We start from the raw sequence: 16,835 nt of genomic DNA on the forward strand, positions 1-16,835 counted from the left end.
AATTACAGGATGGCGGGCGGAGATTTCAGGGGGGCGGGCCGCCACCCTGATAGAATGGTGGGGGAAACACTGCACTTGTGTCGAGGTCCCACACGGGAAAATCAAACGGCATAACTTTTACTTTAGTTTTGACACATCACAGACGAGTCTGAGGAAGTCCTTGTAGACTGGGTGATGTGTCTGGGTACGCTGTCGTTTTATAGCTCCAACCTAACACAAGTACTTTTGCTTTGTTTGAATTTTGTTGTGATTTTAAGCCAAACTGATGTTTTATGTATTTAACATAACCAAGTAGTGGTGTTGCCTCTGGCACTCACAGCTTCCTCTCTGTCATTGGTTCAGACGTGTCTGTCTGCCTGTGCAAGTAATCATCTGTTTTTGCAAGAATCTTGGGTTGAATGGCCAATTTGTGCAATTAACAGCAAATTTTATTTCTTCAATCAAATTCATGCAGAGCAGTGTCAATCTTCAACTGTGGGAAAACTGAATATTCATATATTCATATATTTATATATGGGCAGATGCCCAATCCCATTGTCACAGAAGTAGGTACCTTTGTGTTTCCTAAAAACAGTCATACAAACGTAATTGTATTAAAATTATTACTTTATTAAGTAATTACAAAATTAATTGAAATTTAAAAAAACATTCATAAGTGCAAACTGCAACAATTTCATTTCCTTCCATAAACCAAGGTTGGTGTTCATTGTGTAGACCAGTGGTCCCCAAACTAAGGCCCGAGGGCCGGATACGGCCCGCCTGCACATTTGGCCCGGCCCCCTGAACAATACCAGAGACGCATGATATATTTTTTTCTCTATTTTTTTTTTGTCTGGCCACGCAAATCCTAGACTAGCCGCTGTCGAATAGAACGTGTGAAGATCCCGGAAAGGGTTATTAATATTTGGTTATGTGTGGCTTTCTGGAAAACAATAAATGTTTACATTTAGGCACCCCTGCGATCGTCACACTTTTTCTGTTACAAACTGACCCCGGCCCCAATCAGAGAAGGGAAAAAGTTTGGGGGACCCCTGTTGTAGACGGTTGCAGGTGCACGACGACTGAAGAGGCTTCAGCTTTGTCCCAAAAGAAAAGGGGAAATACAGAAATAGAGGCGCCGCCTCCTCTTCTAGTGGGTCACAGGTTCTCAATCTTTACATTGGTTTGAAGGATAGTGTTGTGTATTATACATGTGACTCTGTTGTGTCGCTTGTTAATAAAGGTGGTGTTATTCTCCCTCTTCCTCTTCTCTAGATATGCGGCAAAATGAATGTTATACAAACTGAGACGACATCTCTTTGGTGTGTTTGACGTCGTTGAATATTGAAAGCAAACATTTTAAATTCAAACTTAAACTATAATTTAGTTTCTAACTTTTAATGAGATACTCATTTTTTCTGACTTCTTTGACTTACTAAACTATTACTTTTCTATTAATTAATTAATTTATGATGACTTGTTGATGCCTTTATATGGTGAACTTTACTAAAGCTTTTCTATGACTTTTTAGGATGTACTATATTTGTTCTTTTTTTTTTTTACATATATACTCTAACTTTTGTATCACTTTTTCTCCCAACTATTCTATCAGAATCAGAATCAGAAACAGGTTTATTGCCAAGAATGTTTTCACAAACGAGGAATTTTCTTTGGCGGAAGGTGCAAGATTCGCGCACCAAGACACCGAGGCGCCGTCTGCGGCGCCATCTTGGAAAGGGTGGATGAAAGATTACAGCATAACATGAGGGAAGAGAGGCGAGAAAAAGAAAAAGCAACCCCCCAACTATGCCCCTAGAGGGGTACAGTGTGGGAGCAGGAGAAAAAAAAAAACACCATTGCACATAAGCACATACATCTTAGACATGACTTGCAACGAGTAGGAAGGGGGGGAGGGGAGGTAAGCCAAAGACTGGGCGATAGCCCCGCCATTGGGGGCAGAAGGTAACCAGCACCGACAAGCAGCCAGCCCGGTCCGTCAGCCTTCACGGCGCCGGACACAGACCCCGTCCTGTCACCCTGGGGGGGCAAAGCAGGCGAAGGCGTGGGACGGGGGGGTGGGGGTAGTGATTGCATATCAATTCAATTCAATTCAGTTTATTTGTATAGCCCAATTTCACAAATTACAAATTTGTCTCGGAGTGCTTTACAATCTGTACACATACATCCCCTGCCCCAAAACCAACACGGACCAGGAAAAAACCCAAAATACCCAAAGGGGGAAAAAAAAAGAAAAAACCTGGAGGAGCAGAGGAGGAGATCTCCTAGGATGGACAGATGCAATAGATGTAATGTGTGTAGAAGGAGAAGGACAGGTTTAGAAAAACATTCAATGAATATGAATATGTATGATTAGTTCATATAGTCCATAGTAGTATATTCCACGATGGAGACCTAGGCCGCAGGCGCAGATGGGGAGAGGTGGGGGAGAGCGTGAGTCTCAGGATGGCAACAGGACAGTGGCGTAGCAGATTCCAGACCCCAGGCAGACCATCGTCCGATAGGCAGATGGGCCGTCTCATAAGGTCCTTGAGACCCCAAGAGAAAAAGAAGGACTAAAGGGGAGAGATGGGAGTGGAGCAGAGATGAGTTGAGAGAGGAGAGAGAAATGAAATTCATCCTTAAGGAGAGAAAAAGAGGAGATAGGTCAGCTATGTGCCCCTAAAAGCTATCAGCAAGATAAGCATATAGCAGGAACTGGCAACAGCCTAACTATAACTAACTATAAGCACTATAAGCCTGGTCAAAGGTCAAGAGGGAAAACTGTGTCTGCCTCCCGGACTGGGGACTGAATACTAAACTGAAGGTTTTTAAGTAAAGAGCTAACTCCCCATTCTACTTTTGATCTTCTAACTTCTTTAGAGTCTACTTTCTGTTAGAGGTCTAGCAACAGTAGTAAGGCCGCATTTAGGGAAGCCTCAAGAGATGATGGTGTCTTGATATGAGACTTTTTAAGAGTCAAAGAGAAGAAGGTTTTAAAGTGATTCTTAGTTTTTTTGCCAGTGAGTGCAGCCAGTGCAGAGAGTGATGTGATGCAGCTAGTGCAGGAGTGGTATGATTTCTTGCACATATCAGTGTGTTGAAGTTCGTGTGTGAGTGGCCTGGTGTGTCGTCCTCCCCCAGTCCACAACAGACAAAGTTCCCAGACCGCAAGATGGTCGTTGCCATGGAGATAGCCTTGAAGGGTCCTGGGGAGAAAACAACCACAGGTGTCTGTGGATAGGGGGAAGGGAATGAGAGAGAGTCTCGCTTCAGTGATCTATGGCTTTGTTACGACTTTCTTAATACTTTTTTTGCTGTATTGTATTATGAATTGTATGCAGCTCGCTCCGGCTCCTGTTCAGCCCTCTAGTGGTCCCACGTCCCCCTTGGCAGTGGTCCAGTGGGGTCCCCATGTGGTTTCCTGGCTGAATTCCTGTTGCCAGAGTCCGGTACAGAGTTCGTGAACCTGGCGTAGCGTCTTCTGCTGCGAGTCTTCGCAGGAACAATGGACTTGGTGTACAGGCCTGACTCGGTGTAAAAGGGAATTAAAATGGTAAACATATATACATAGATGTACATGCATACATATATACACAAACATATAAGTATATATTTATATTAGTGCTGTGAAAAATAACGCGCTAACTCAGTTAATTAAATTACAGGATTAACTAGTTGTTGTTTTTTAACGCATTTAACGCATGCGCAGAATGAGCTTCCAATCCGTCTGTTGTTGGTCATCTCGAACCAGCAGCATGTCATTTTGTCTCTACATGTCGCGTTAACACGACTCCGATCTCCGTCTCGCGCGCCGCAGAGCTCGGATGCCGGCGTGTGCGCGCACATCGGGACGGAAAAAAGTCACTTGCCCCCCCGTCAACAACTCTTCTCGGAGCTCTTGCCTGTCTTGAGAGCCCTGTAAATGTATATATGTGATTAATCATGATTAATCCACAGAAACCTGTGATTAACCTGATTAAAAATTGTAATCGTTTCACAGCCCTAATTTATATATACATTCATACATACATATATATGCACACACATAAGTACATATATACATAAGTGGCACCCTGGATATTTTAAGGGAAAATATTGTTATCAGAATTGTTATTGTAGTGTGTTAGTACCTTGCCCCCATCATCCTTATTTCACCTCCTTATCCTTCTTTTACCTGAAGTAGCTGCAGGGCGATACTTGTGTTCGCCAGTAGGGGCAGTAGCGGGTTTTCCATGACTGGTGCCGTAATTCTTGTCTTAAACAAACAAGTTAGACCAGCGTAACACTGACAGTGACCAACTATTAATGCAAGTCTTGGTATTTACAGGTGAGAAACATACACAAGTGCCATATACACTACCGTTCAAAAGTTTGGGATCACCCAGACAATTTCGTGTTTTCCATGAAAACTCACACTTTTATTTATCAAATGAGTTGCAAAATGTATAGAAAATATAGTTAAGACATTGACAAGGTTAGAAATAATGATTTGTATTTGAAGTATTAATTTTTTTCTTCAAACTTTGCTTTCGTCAAAGAATGCTCCTTTTGCAGCAATTACAGCATTGCAGACCTTTGGCATTCTAGCTGTTAATTTGTTGAGGTAATCTGTTGAAATGTCACCCCACGCTTCCTGAAGCACCTGCCACAAGTTGGATTGGCTTGATGGGCACTTCTTGCGGACCATACGGTCAAGCTGCTCCCACAACAGCTCAATGGGGTTGAGATCTGGTGACTGTGCTGGCCACTCCATTACAGACAGCATACCAGCTGCCTGCTTCTTCCCTAAATAGTTCTTGCACAATGTGGAGGTGTGCTTTGGGTCATTGTCCTGTTGGAGGAGGAAATTGGCTCCAATCAAGCGCTGCCCACAGGGTATGGCATGGCGTTGCAAAATGGAGTGATAGCCTTCCTTATTTAAAATCCCTTTTACCTGGTACAAATCTCCCACTTTACCAGCACCAAAGCAGCCCCAGACCATCACATTACTCCACCATGCTTGACAGATGGTGTCAGGCACTCTTCCAGCATCTTTTCACCTGTTCTCGTCTCACAAATGTTCTTCTGTGTGATCCAAACACCTCAAACTTGGATTCATCTGTCCATAACACCTTTTTCCAATCTTCCTCTGTCCAATGCCTGTGTTCTTTTGCCCATACCAATCTTTTCTTTTATTGGCCAGTCTCAGATATGGCTTTTCTTTGCCACTCTGCCTAGAAGGCCAGCATCCCGGAGTCGCCTCTTCACTGTCGACGTTGACACTGGCGTTTTGGGTACCATTTAAAGAAGCTGCCAGTTGAGGACCTGTGAGGCGTCTATTTCTCAAACTAGAGACTCTAATGTACTTGTCTTCTTGCTGAGTTGTGCACCGGGCCTCCCACTTCTCTTTCTGCTCTGGTTAGAGCCCGTTTGTGCTGTTCTCTGAAGGGAGTAGTACACACCGCTGTAGGAAATTTTCAGTTCCTTTGCAATTTCTCGCATGGAATAGCCTTCATTTCTAAGAACAAGAATAGACTGGCGAGTTTCACAGGAAACTTCTTTTTTTCTGGCCATTTTGAGAGTCTTATCGAACCCACAAATGTGATGCTCCAGATAATCAACTAGCTCAAAGGAAGGCCAGTTTTATAGCTTCTCTCATCAGCAAAACAGTTTTCAGCTGTGCTAACATAATTGCACAAGGGTTTTCAAGGGTTTTCTAATCAGACATTAGTCTTCTAAGGCGATTAGCAAACACAATGTACCATTAGAACACTGGAGTGATAGTTGCTGGAAATGGGCCTCTATTCACCTATGGAGATATTTCATTAGAAACCAGACGTTTCCACCTAGAATAGTCATTTACCACATTAACAATGTCTAGAGTGTATTTCTGATTGATTTAATTTTATCTTCATTGAAAGAAACAATGCTTTTCTTTGAAAAATAAGGACATTTCTAAGTGATCCCAAACTTTTGAACGGTAGTGTATATATTAATGTTATGTTCGCTCGCTTCGGCGGTGCTATATTTTGATAGTTATTAAGTGTGTAGTAGTTAAGGAGAAGACAGTTAATTAAGGATAGCGCCGTTTAGCTAGCGGATGCTAATCGCGAGCTAGCGTTTTAGCACCATTGTTGGCATCAGTAACCTGCCTGAGAATTACATTGTTCCATGAAAGATTAGATAGTTACATGTTGTGTCCCCTGACAGATATAAACAGTAGTATGTCCACGCATAAGTACATATATACATACACAACATGTACATACATACATATAAACAGGTTTCCTGGTGGAAGTCACGTGTCGGTGCCTTCGATCTCCGCGGCCTTGTCCGTCACCATGGAAACATTGTCACATGACATGTAAGCCGCTTTGGTTCTGTGCTGTGACGTCGCTAGTGACATCACGGAGCACCGGACCAGAGTCTATAAGTAGAAGTGATTTCCAGCAAAGCAGCAGGGATTTGTGAATCCCACAGGAGCGGTGGGCGACAGGCGATTCAGAATCGCCTACACGGGAGGAGCGATTCATAGGCGAGTCTGATTATGAATCGCCTACCTCCCCAACGGGGTGGGACGGTTTGGCGAGAATCACCTCGTGTGATTACTCCTACACCCCATCCCGGGGTGGGTTTGGTTCTGTGGGATTCACAAATGGGGCCCTTTTAACCCCTTAGTTTAGTTTAGTTTATTTCGCCACCCTGTTATAATGGTAGGGGAAACACTGCAGTACATAAAGTAATCATCAGCTCATACATGATTCATTCCACTTCCACTTCTGCTTGGGCGGTATCCATCTGTGAGGAAGTGTTCTCAAACCGACGGCCGACTATCTGTGTAAAAGTTTAAACTCGCGCTGATCCTCATGAGAAAGAGTTGTAATGTCCCACAGTTTAACTGGCAGTGAAGTGGCTCTCATTGCCAGACCTGCGTAAGGCTCCAGAAGCCCATCGTGAATGTACAACAACAAAAGGCTTTGACGCTAGTTATTTTACAATGTTCATTTTGCTCAGTTGCCTCAGAAACTACAAGGAACACAACCAAATATTTGGCATCTATGAACTCAAAACAAGTTGAATGTCAAAGATATATGGAGTGTAAAAAAAGTAAGTAAGGAAAACATTAAATATACATAATATTGCACAGATGGGGCGAGCCTCTAGCTTTCTTCATGATCGGGGTTAGCCGTGTGTTGAGCAATTATAGCTGTGAAAGTCCTCCAAGATTGTTATTTAAAATGTGTCGTAATCACTGAGTGGCATGTCACAAAAAAAGTTGTTTGCCTAAATCCCTTCATGAGCTCCGGCTCCATGAGGTGTTCATTGGAAATGCAGCAGGATGTCTTCAAAGCTGCTGCTCGCCTCCAGACCACATAGCTCTCATTCCTCTTCCTCCTAAAGTCGTGTGCGTGTCCCACATGTGCAGGTGCTCATCTCTGCTCTTTCACTCTCCCCCGTCACAATATTTATAGCATATTTAACCTCAGTTTGAACCCGTGGTGGCCTGTACTCTGTGAAGCACCATGGTTTTGTTATTGAGAGTGAGAATCTGCCTTCAACCTGCTGCCGTTGCTCTTAAATGCCATTCAGAGGAGACCCAGAGGAGCAATTATCTTCTTCAAAGAAGTTGTTCTATCAATCCCTCGATAACAGCCAAGGAAAGCGCACCACATTTAGGAAGCTATTCATTAGTTTCAACTTTAAGTTAAAGATGTGTCACTTGCTGACATTACAAATACATCCTACATATTATGTGGGCAACTTTTTCCTCTTTGACGAGGGAGACCTGACCACGAATAGCAGCAACCCATTGGTTTCAACAATTAACATAGACGTTTCTACATTTGAGTAACATTCAAAATGTATGTGTCTATGTATTGCACTGCTATAAAGTCGGGGCCACTCACAATAAATTAAAACAACAATGGAGCTGCAAAAAGCCCAAAACTCCCATAATGCAACTCAAAAGTGTCTCCTGGTTTTAGACCCTCTGATTTAAACAGTAACGCCAATCCTAAAGGGCTGTGTACTTATATTTGTTATACTGACCAGCAGGGGGCGACTGTGAGTTTGTATAGAAGTCTTTGAGAAAATGACTTATTTATGAGTTTATGGTCTCACTCTCTTCTTCAGAACAGCATGATGTTTATTTGGTAAATAATGGTCCATTTTGTGTAACATAGACCCTAAAGCAGGGTATGCTTTAAGGCGGGGCTACTATGTGATTGACAGGTTGCGACCGCGGTGTTGTCCACAAGCCAATGGGGGACGTCTCATAGACTAAGTCCACCTCTTATAGACAGCCTATAGTTAGAGCCTTCATGCTCAGTAGAGGCCCACGTTTTAAACCCCAAGCCACCGTATTGTTAAAAATGTGAAGTCTGCCAGCTTCAGCCAAGATAACGCTGATGACATCATCATTGTTTTTGGCAGACTCCATCTATGCCATAGAAGTCATTATATAACTGTTTTCTCAGGCTAAGTATTACTCGGCATGATAAGCAAACTGATCTTCATGTCCAAATGCAGAGTGTCCCTTTTTAAAAATGTAAGCAATATAATTGGAAACTTTCAAATTTGACCACCAAATCTAAATCAATTCTGCCAAAAATCAATCGTGTATTTATGATAGTGCCGCACATACTTCCCCGTCTGTGTGTCTTATCTTTTCTCGGTGTTCTCTGAAATACGCTGTTAGTTGGTGCTCCTACAAACCAGACCCTCCCAATCCAGATATAACTAGAATGGGCACTCGGTAGAGCGCATACCTTCGCATATCACAAGATTGGGCATTGAATTATGAACATTTCGGCATTAGTTGCATGCCAATTGGATAAAAATTGACCGTGCTATGGTAAAAAGAAGATTTTGACCCGATTGATCCCAAAATCTAATCAAATGGTCCCCGGATAATACCCAATCATCCCACCAAATTTCATGCGATTCGGTTTAATAATTTTTGTGTTATGCGAGTAACGCGCATACAAATAAATAAATAAATAAATACACGGCGATCAAAACATAACCTTCCGCATTTTCAATCCAGATAGTAATGAGCGCTTGCCGACATCTGTGCCAGAGTTCCAGTTAACTCACTCCTGTTCCTGGCTTCAAGTTGAAATGAAGCAATCAAGTAAATAACCTCAAAACGTGAGGACAGAAAGTTTGTGAAATTTCTTAAAAATATAACCTCGGCCACAAATGACAGATAATTCGATTGACTCATATACTTCTTATGGCACTACTTACGATTATAATTATGTTATTAGATTAAATGATCTGTTTTAAAATGATGATATGCTTGCTTTGCGGATTTCTTTCAGTCATCATCTCATGAGTCTGACCCACTGGATGTAGACTGAGTATTAAACCTGGCATTGGCAGAGTTTACATGCAATTTTAGAGCAAATATTTGAAATGGTGCAAAAAAATAAAAAGAAGCCAATTGGATGTGTTTCCATCAACCGGTGTGGAGCATATAAAGCCAGCAGCAGTGTAGTTTACTCAGAACCTAAAGCGAAGTAGAATCAATACACGCTAGTGTGGTCGTCAGATATCCGATACAAACAAGGGGAAAGGTCCTCAGGAATTCATTTGAATCGGGCATGTTTAATTTGTCGTGTTGGCCGCGTCTCATGCTGTCCTGAGACGAGGAGCATCCGCTAGATGTGGTCGTCGATCTTATTAAATTACCATTTATTTATCTCGAGAGTTTACAGCTCAACTCTCTCTTTAGCAGTTTGAGGCCATATAGTGTCGCGGTTGTGTGAATACAGTCCGCACTGTATGACTCTGGATTAGAGCTGCATTAATTATGTCCGAGTGCGATGCCAAGTCCGGTCAGTGGAAGGGAAGACTGGCCTGTCTATAAAAAAACAACTTCTTCTTTTTTTATGTATGTAAGGGCAAGTGAGCTCTCAACCAAAAGCAGCTTCTGTTTTCTCTTCTGGTGAAAGTCGAAAACACCGCTGTCATCAGAGCACGACACTAACTCTGCCCCCCGGCTCTTCACCTCCACCACCTTCAGAAAGTTTGCAGCGCTCGTGGCTCGTTTGGCACTTTGTGACCTGGAGTCTTGCTCTCTCTCCTTTGGGTGGTTTTAAAAATAGATTGAAAGAGTTGGAGAAAGGTTCATCTGGTTTTAGATATTTTTTGACTCAGGTATAAACTGGGATGTGATGATTTGAGTCCTAGTTTTGAGTTTACTCAAAATTATTATCTTTTTATTTTTGTATCGTCTGTCACCGTTTTATGTTGTATGTCTGAAACTGTGTTTAATGTGCTCCTGCTGTCTTGGCCAGGACTCTCTTGTAAGTTAAATACATTTAAATAATGCAAGAAGTTGACGTCCGCAGCAAAATAATAAAATACAGGCAGAGAGCCGAGTCTACCGATACACACACCGTCACACACACACCGTCACACACACAACCGTCACACACATCTCGTTGGTCATGGGCTGTGATGGAGAGGGAATATTTGTTTATGAATCTTTCTGAAGAGCCGGATATTTCCCTCAAGAGTTGGTTGATGCAAAAAAACAACCTAAAAGGAAAATGAACATTTGTCAGATGGACACAAACGTGACTCCAAATAAATAATAACGTTGCCCCATTATTGTTAATAATCAATTGTTCGCCGCATTGACCTCAATGGTGGTAATGACAGTCGGGGTTCACGACTTGTTTCGGCTGCAGGCAGAAACAACAGTTATTCCAGGGTGGACTATTGTTCAGCCGACATTCTGAGCCACACTGGTGGCAGATCTCTGGGTGGCAGTTTGAGTCGAAGCTGAGTTATTGTTATGATATTGGGACCAGACAAATCCAGCACTTCATATATTAATACATGTAAAAAAACGCTCACTGTGGAATGTTCTAATATGGCGCGCTGCGGTGGCCGTGCCTCCTCTTGAGCTGCCCCTCTCCGGTGGCCATTACTAGCGTCGTCATCTCCCCTCCCCCCCGCCCGCGGAAGGATTATAACCACAGCTTATGTTTGACAGCTACACATTGATTTATCGCTACGAATCAGTTTTCATATTGGGTAACGAGTGAGAGTCTAAGTGCTGAAAAGATATATAATATTATTAGTACATATGCGTTGATTGATGTTTTTACATTGCCGTGTGCGTTTTCACAGGAAGTGCATCTGAATGCTGATGGCATGCAGCGCAACACGCTGCTGTGCCTTAACACGGCCTCACAGTACCGCCGGGGGCCTCTTCTCACTGTGGTATTCAACTAGAATGAGTCCATTTGGAGACGAGCTGCAACATGATGAAACACGAGTGGCATTATATTCAGTGAAGTCATTTAAATGCTCTCAGTTGGAGCTTTAGAGACTCTTCACCAAACTTTTTTTATTTTGTATCCTCTCCGAAGCAAATGTAAAACTCGTGGCCATCAAGTGGAAAATCCTGAGTCACTATTCATGAGCTGCGTGAGCTCAGAATGTCAATATTCAGAGGGTAATTGTGAGCTTTTGGAAGCGTTCCCGCTCCTCTGCTGAGTTGTGGTGACGGCCGCGGGAATACGGCTATCGGATATCTTTTGAACGCAGCGTGACTTCTCAGTCAAGTAAATACTCAAAACCAAAGTCACTTCAATTAAGCCTTGTGTTTTTTTCCTGTTTCATTCGGAGGATGGTTTTGTTATTATTTATTTTAATTTCCTTCAACAGAGATCGTGCTAGAATGATGACCTGCCTGGGTTATTTTAATTCATTTAATGTGTCTATGTAACTTTGTAATGCTTCCTTCTGGTCACATGACATCTCTTGCTTCTGTCCATCCTGGAGAGGGATCCTCCTCTGTTGCTCTCCTGAAGGTTTCTTCCCTTTTTTCCCTGTGAAAGTTTTTTTTCTATTTTTTATTTTTTTTCCCCTGATCCGATGTGAGGTCCTGGGACAGGGATGTCTATGTGTACAGATTGTAAAGCCCGCGGGGACAAATTCTTAATTTGCGGTATTGTGCAATATAAAATAAACTGAATGTAATTGAATTGGTTTTAGAGTTTGTACAGCTCTTTTCTTTTTTCTCAGTGAAATTTCGGAGAATGATTAATGATCAAAACAGAAATCTGTTGCTTTTTGTTCTCCTTGCTACATACTGAAATGCAAGATGCTTATTAGTGAAAAGTCCTGCGCTCCTATCCTGTTATTCATCACAACCCCTAAGATTTAACTGCGGGAGCAGACCGAACACTTTACTGGGAGTGTACTGGGAGCCTAAATCCTCTGCTGCTTCTGCTACTCTGTCTCTGTGTGGCTCTGCTGGTGAGTGCGGCGATGTTCAGCCGTCTGAGGTTTTCGGTGCCGGCGGTCACGCAGCTGCTGTCGGTTTGGTCCAACTGTGGTGTCTGACTCCCTCTCCTCTCTACCCGCAGTGAACGACGTGGAGGAGAGCGAGGGGCTGCCGTCGCTGGACAAACCCGGCTGGTACTCCCAGGGCAACTGGCCGCACCTCCACGAGCTGGTTAAGACCATGACGGGCAAACCAGAGCCAAAGGTATGCCGCCCGCCGCCTTGTCCTGCACGCACAAAAACAGGAGCGAGCAAACATCTCCGGCTCGCTTTGAGGTTGACTCCAACTTCTTTCTGGCAGAGGCTGAATAGAATGATAAATCATCTCGGGGAGATTCACACTAGGGTGATGGAGAGGAGGAGCGTGGCCCTCGGCACGACTGTGGACTGATGCTGTGTGCCAGCACGCTCCGAGCCCACTGATGAAACACGCCACACAGTGCAGCCAACTCCCCTCATGCCTCTCCGATACAATGCAGTCCTTTCTTAGGCTCGGTTTCCACGGAGATCAGAGCGCTCTTTCTCCTTTACCTCTCAGGTAAGGTATAGAACTCGGCTTGATAAAAGCTAAATTACTTTTTTAGAGTCGTTGTGTTGACATAACATGAAGGTAAGCATGCTCTCTCACTAAAAAACGTAGTTGTTCTTCTCATCATTCCCATCAGTTGTGATTACACTGATCTGGGGACCTGGCAGCTTCACAATAAAGCTTAACAGTTGAAGCTAAACTGAAAGGAAACATAATTTAAAAAAATATTTATTTTTATGAAAAGTTTACACGCAAAGATCCAGAGCACACAGCGGCTTGGATGTCGGATGTTTCAGGGACTGAGAAATGCATGATTGCATTTAAAAGTCAACTTTTTTTAAACGCTGATTTTATCCATTACGGTTTTTAAAATCGCAATGCATTGCCTTGCTTGCAGTTTCACGCTATATTAAGTCGGAACTCTTGTTTGATGATCTGTATCGTCTCGCCAGATCCTGAAGGCAACACATCAGAGAGGTTTTTACCCACATGTTTTATAAAAATTCCCCTCAAAGTGGGTGCCAATTTACGCCGGGATGCCAGAGGGACGGGCCTACGGTGTGTCCAGAGACGTTCAGCTCTACTTTCCGACTCTGTTCACATGTAACGAGAAACAATACACATTTATATTTCATGTTTGAGACGTCCCAAAAACAGAAGGTCAAACAAATACACCCATCCAAAAAAAAAAAACACTCACTTAAAATGTGCCGCAGCAGCTTTGTGAGATATTAGTTTCCATGTGCTTATGGCGTTAGTAATGCGGCATGTCCCTCAGGCATACGGGTGTCAGAAACAGCAAGAGACGGTTTAAATAAATAACAGATACACACCACACCAATGTCTCTGAGGAGCTCGTTGCGGGTCTGTCGTGCTCATGGACACATTTAATAACCTTCTCGGGCGAAGACTGGCCACAACACCACAGAATAGAAATGCAAGCACAAACCATGTCACACACACACACACAGGCGAATCATCCGTGCCCCTCAGCGGTCTGACTTTGAGCCAGCCACAAAAGCTCACATTAGACAGTGCAGTGAAAGCTACTTGGCCGGTGGCTTCGTGGGGGAGGAGAAGCTCGCTGTCCCACACTGGAACGCCTCGTCCGCAGGGATAATCCATCACATGGTGCAGTGGTCTGGAGGGAGCTGGAGAGGAGTCCTGTACCGTGTCCTTGTGTCGAGAAACAAAAGAAATCCTCTATGAAGTTAACGGAAAAAAAGAAATGTTAAAAATTAAACTGACACATGGTAAACACTAACTACCCAGCAGAAGGTTTAGTTGCAAACTGTATGCTACTTATAGGTGAACTGAAATATCATAAAACCAAATCTATTTCCTCCGTTAATGTGATCCTGATTGACCCGACGCATGTCGTCCTATTGGCTGCGACAGTAGAGTGGTGTCAGCGGTAGTGTGGCTGCACATGGCAGAGTGCACTGTGCATGCACAGGGCGGTAATGGTTCTGCTACTTGATACACGGGCATATGATCTGCGCATGTGATGGATGAGTGAAGTTAAAATGTCTGATTATTATAGATTGGAGGAGTTCATGGTAATTCATTTGAAAGGAGTCACTTTGCGTTATTGACAGTCGTTCATCCCTCTTTCTCAGCAATTTCTTTGCTTTCTTTCCCCCCCGAAGTACCAAACAATGAAGACTACAGAATAAGAATGTAATTGTCTGGTTCCATGCCAGGGGGCTTTGACGCGGGTAACATTTCTGGTAATGGTGACGTTTAAAAACAGAACGGAGCTCGTGGTCGTATCCCGCTGGACAAAATATTCAAGGCATTTCAGGCAGCAGTGCTCGTCATCGTCCACATCCCCGGCTCCCCCCCCCCCCTCCTCCCGGCCCTCTGCTCAATGCCCCCTCTGTTCCACAGCCACGTGGAGAAAGCTCCTGTGGAATTCGGTGTCAACCTGCACTTAGAGCTGCTTTAAACACTCCTCTGGGGTGACCTGAGACGCTCTGTGTGTTCAGTTCTCTCCACGTTCACCTGACAGGACTTAATGCAGGTGGGCTGAATAGAGCCATTCAATCCTCTCTCGGCACGGTGCTCAAAACGGATGGGGGGCACGAGCGTGGAGATTCGGCCCCGATACACGGAGCTGTTATCATTCTGAAGTGTCTCTGCTTTTTTTTTTTTTTAGAGGAGGAGGAGTTTGGATTCAAGGGTATTGCAGTCAAATGTGAAAATCCTCGAGCATGCCAATAAAGGGGTTGATGTTTTGTTTAATGCGTTGTGGATTTTTATTTGATGGGGCTGATGGTGCACCGATTGCACGATATTGCACTCTCCCTTTGAGTTGGACAGTCAAGTTAAATGAGTTATCCTCACACTGTCAAACCAAGAAAATGCCCCATCTCGTTTCTGTTGCTACGCCAAGTCAAAGGATCTTAAAGTTGTTGATCTTTCTGCTCATTTTCTCAAAACTCTGTAGTTAGATTGTCCTTATTATTGCGTGGTCTGACCTGCATTGAAAAGATTTTCAATGATCTCAATCTTTGACAACTCAAGAGGAATACAACCTTTCAGGCCTGAAAATGACAAAATGGGGTTTTGCCTCCCCTCCCTGTACCTCCAGGCCCCACAGTGTGCTGAAGAATGTGCTCATGAAGGCCCCTCTGCATGCCTGCAGCTCTATTTACCTGGGCCTGGCTCTGGCTTTAACTGCTCCTCTGAGTGATGAGCTGATAAGGGAAGGCCCACGCTGCTGCTTCTCATCTTAAAGCTGCAGTCCAGCCCTGATGAGCTCCATCACCACCTCTGGAGTCCTTATCTTTGAACCATTTCCTGTATAATAAACCAGATGTTGGACGGTCTTCAACAGCCGCTCGTTACATCAGCTCTTCCTAATCATCATCTCGTTGGCGTTCAGACCGACGTCAGCACCTTAGTAGTCTAATGGAAGTGTGACGGGGGATTGGGAGATGGAGGTGACGTAGGTGACGTAGGGTCCACCGGTCAAGGACCACATACCTTCCCCTTTCCTCCCTTCACAATATGCCATGGCAACATTAATTGCGGACAACTCGTAAACGCCCTCCAATTCATTGGCGGTGGTAGTAGTAGCGGTATATGGCGGCTGTGGGAGGAGCTGGTTGTCCTTAGGTTTGAACCCCGGCTCCGTGTCCTTGAGCAATAAGCTTACAGGCCCTTTACAGCAGCCCACTTCATCCTCATAAGGATAGGTTAAATGCAGAGCCCAAATTCATATAGATATGTCTATCTATGTAGTAATATAAATCGCTAGTTCCATTACTCGGCCTGATTTAAATAAAAGCCTGTTAACTTCTGCAGTTAAGGTGAATAAAGTCCACGCTTTTTATTTGAGGCAAAATGGTACATGGGAGTTGATTTGAATCCATTCAGTAAATGTCAACACCGCTCTGGGGCTGCTCTGGGAAGTTTCATAACGATGACGCTAAGACTTGTCCATTTCATTTTCATTTATTTATTCATTCATTTGAACAGGGACCGTACGCATCAATCAACCCAGGGGGAAATGTGTCAGTCTTAGCTAAGGCTACATTTCCACCGTAGTCCCTGCGGCCAGATATCACAAGCCTTCACAAATGCAGAAAATGGTTATCACAAAAACATCATAAAAAGCTAAAAAACATACTGGTTACGATCAAATATAGGCCATCTGATTGCTAAAAGGCCAGTTCTTCAGGCTGTGTTTAAAAGAGTGATATGTTCTGCTAGTGCGTATCTGCAGAGGCATTCCAGAGGTGTCCTGCTTTCACTGAGAACACAGACTGGCTAAAGGAACTTTTCCTAAATGGGATGATACAGTCACCTCTCTCCACAGATCTAGTTTGTTTACTACTCTGCGTGTTTTGTGTGATAAATTCACCAAGTGGGGGAGGAGCCATATCATTCAGAACTTTAAAAACTAGACACATATTGGAGAATTTAGTGAGGTTATCCCATCACCCCCCCTTCCCCTCCAGGAGTTCCTCTCCCAAGTAGAGAAAAGGCAAAGGGGGGAAATTGGGGCTGGGACTCATTGTCTGAGTCCTGTTGAGTCACT

At 43.7% G+C, this 16,835-nt stretch overlaps 1 protein-coding gene across 1 annotated transcript in view; it reads left to right on the forward strand.

Moving 5' to 3' along the window:
- nt5dc1 (5'-nucleotidase domain containing 1) overlaps window positions 1–16,835 on the forward strand; it is a 60,547-nt gene that overhangs the window by 35,854 nt on the left and 7,858 nt on the right. Inside the window, exon 9 of the mRNA XM_056428255.1 lies at window positions 12,345–12,466. Coding sequence (XP_056284230.1) covers window positions 12,345–12,466 — 122 coding nt within the window. The remainder of the gene's footprint in view (window positions 1–12,344; window positions 12,467–16,835) is intronic.

The sequence above is a fragment of the Pseudoliparis swirei genome, chromosome 12 (genome assembly GCF_029220125.1).
Source record: "Pseudoliparis swirei isolate HS2019 ecotype Mariana Trench chromosome 12, NWPU_hadal_v1, whole genome shotgun sequence".
In the NCBI taxonomy this organism is placed as follows: domain Eukaryota; kingdom Metazoa; phylum Chordata; class Actinopteri; order Perciformes; family Liparidae; genus Pseudoliparis; species Pseudoliparis swirei.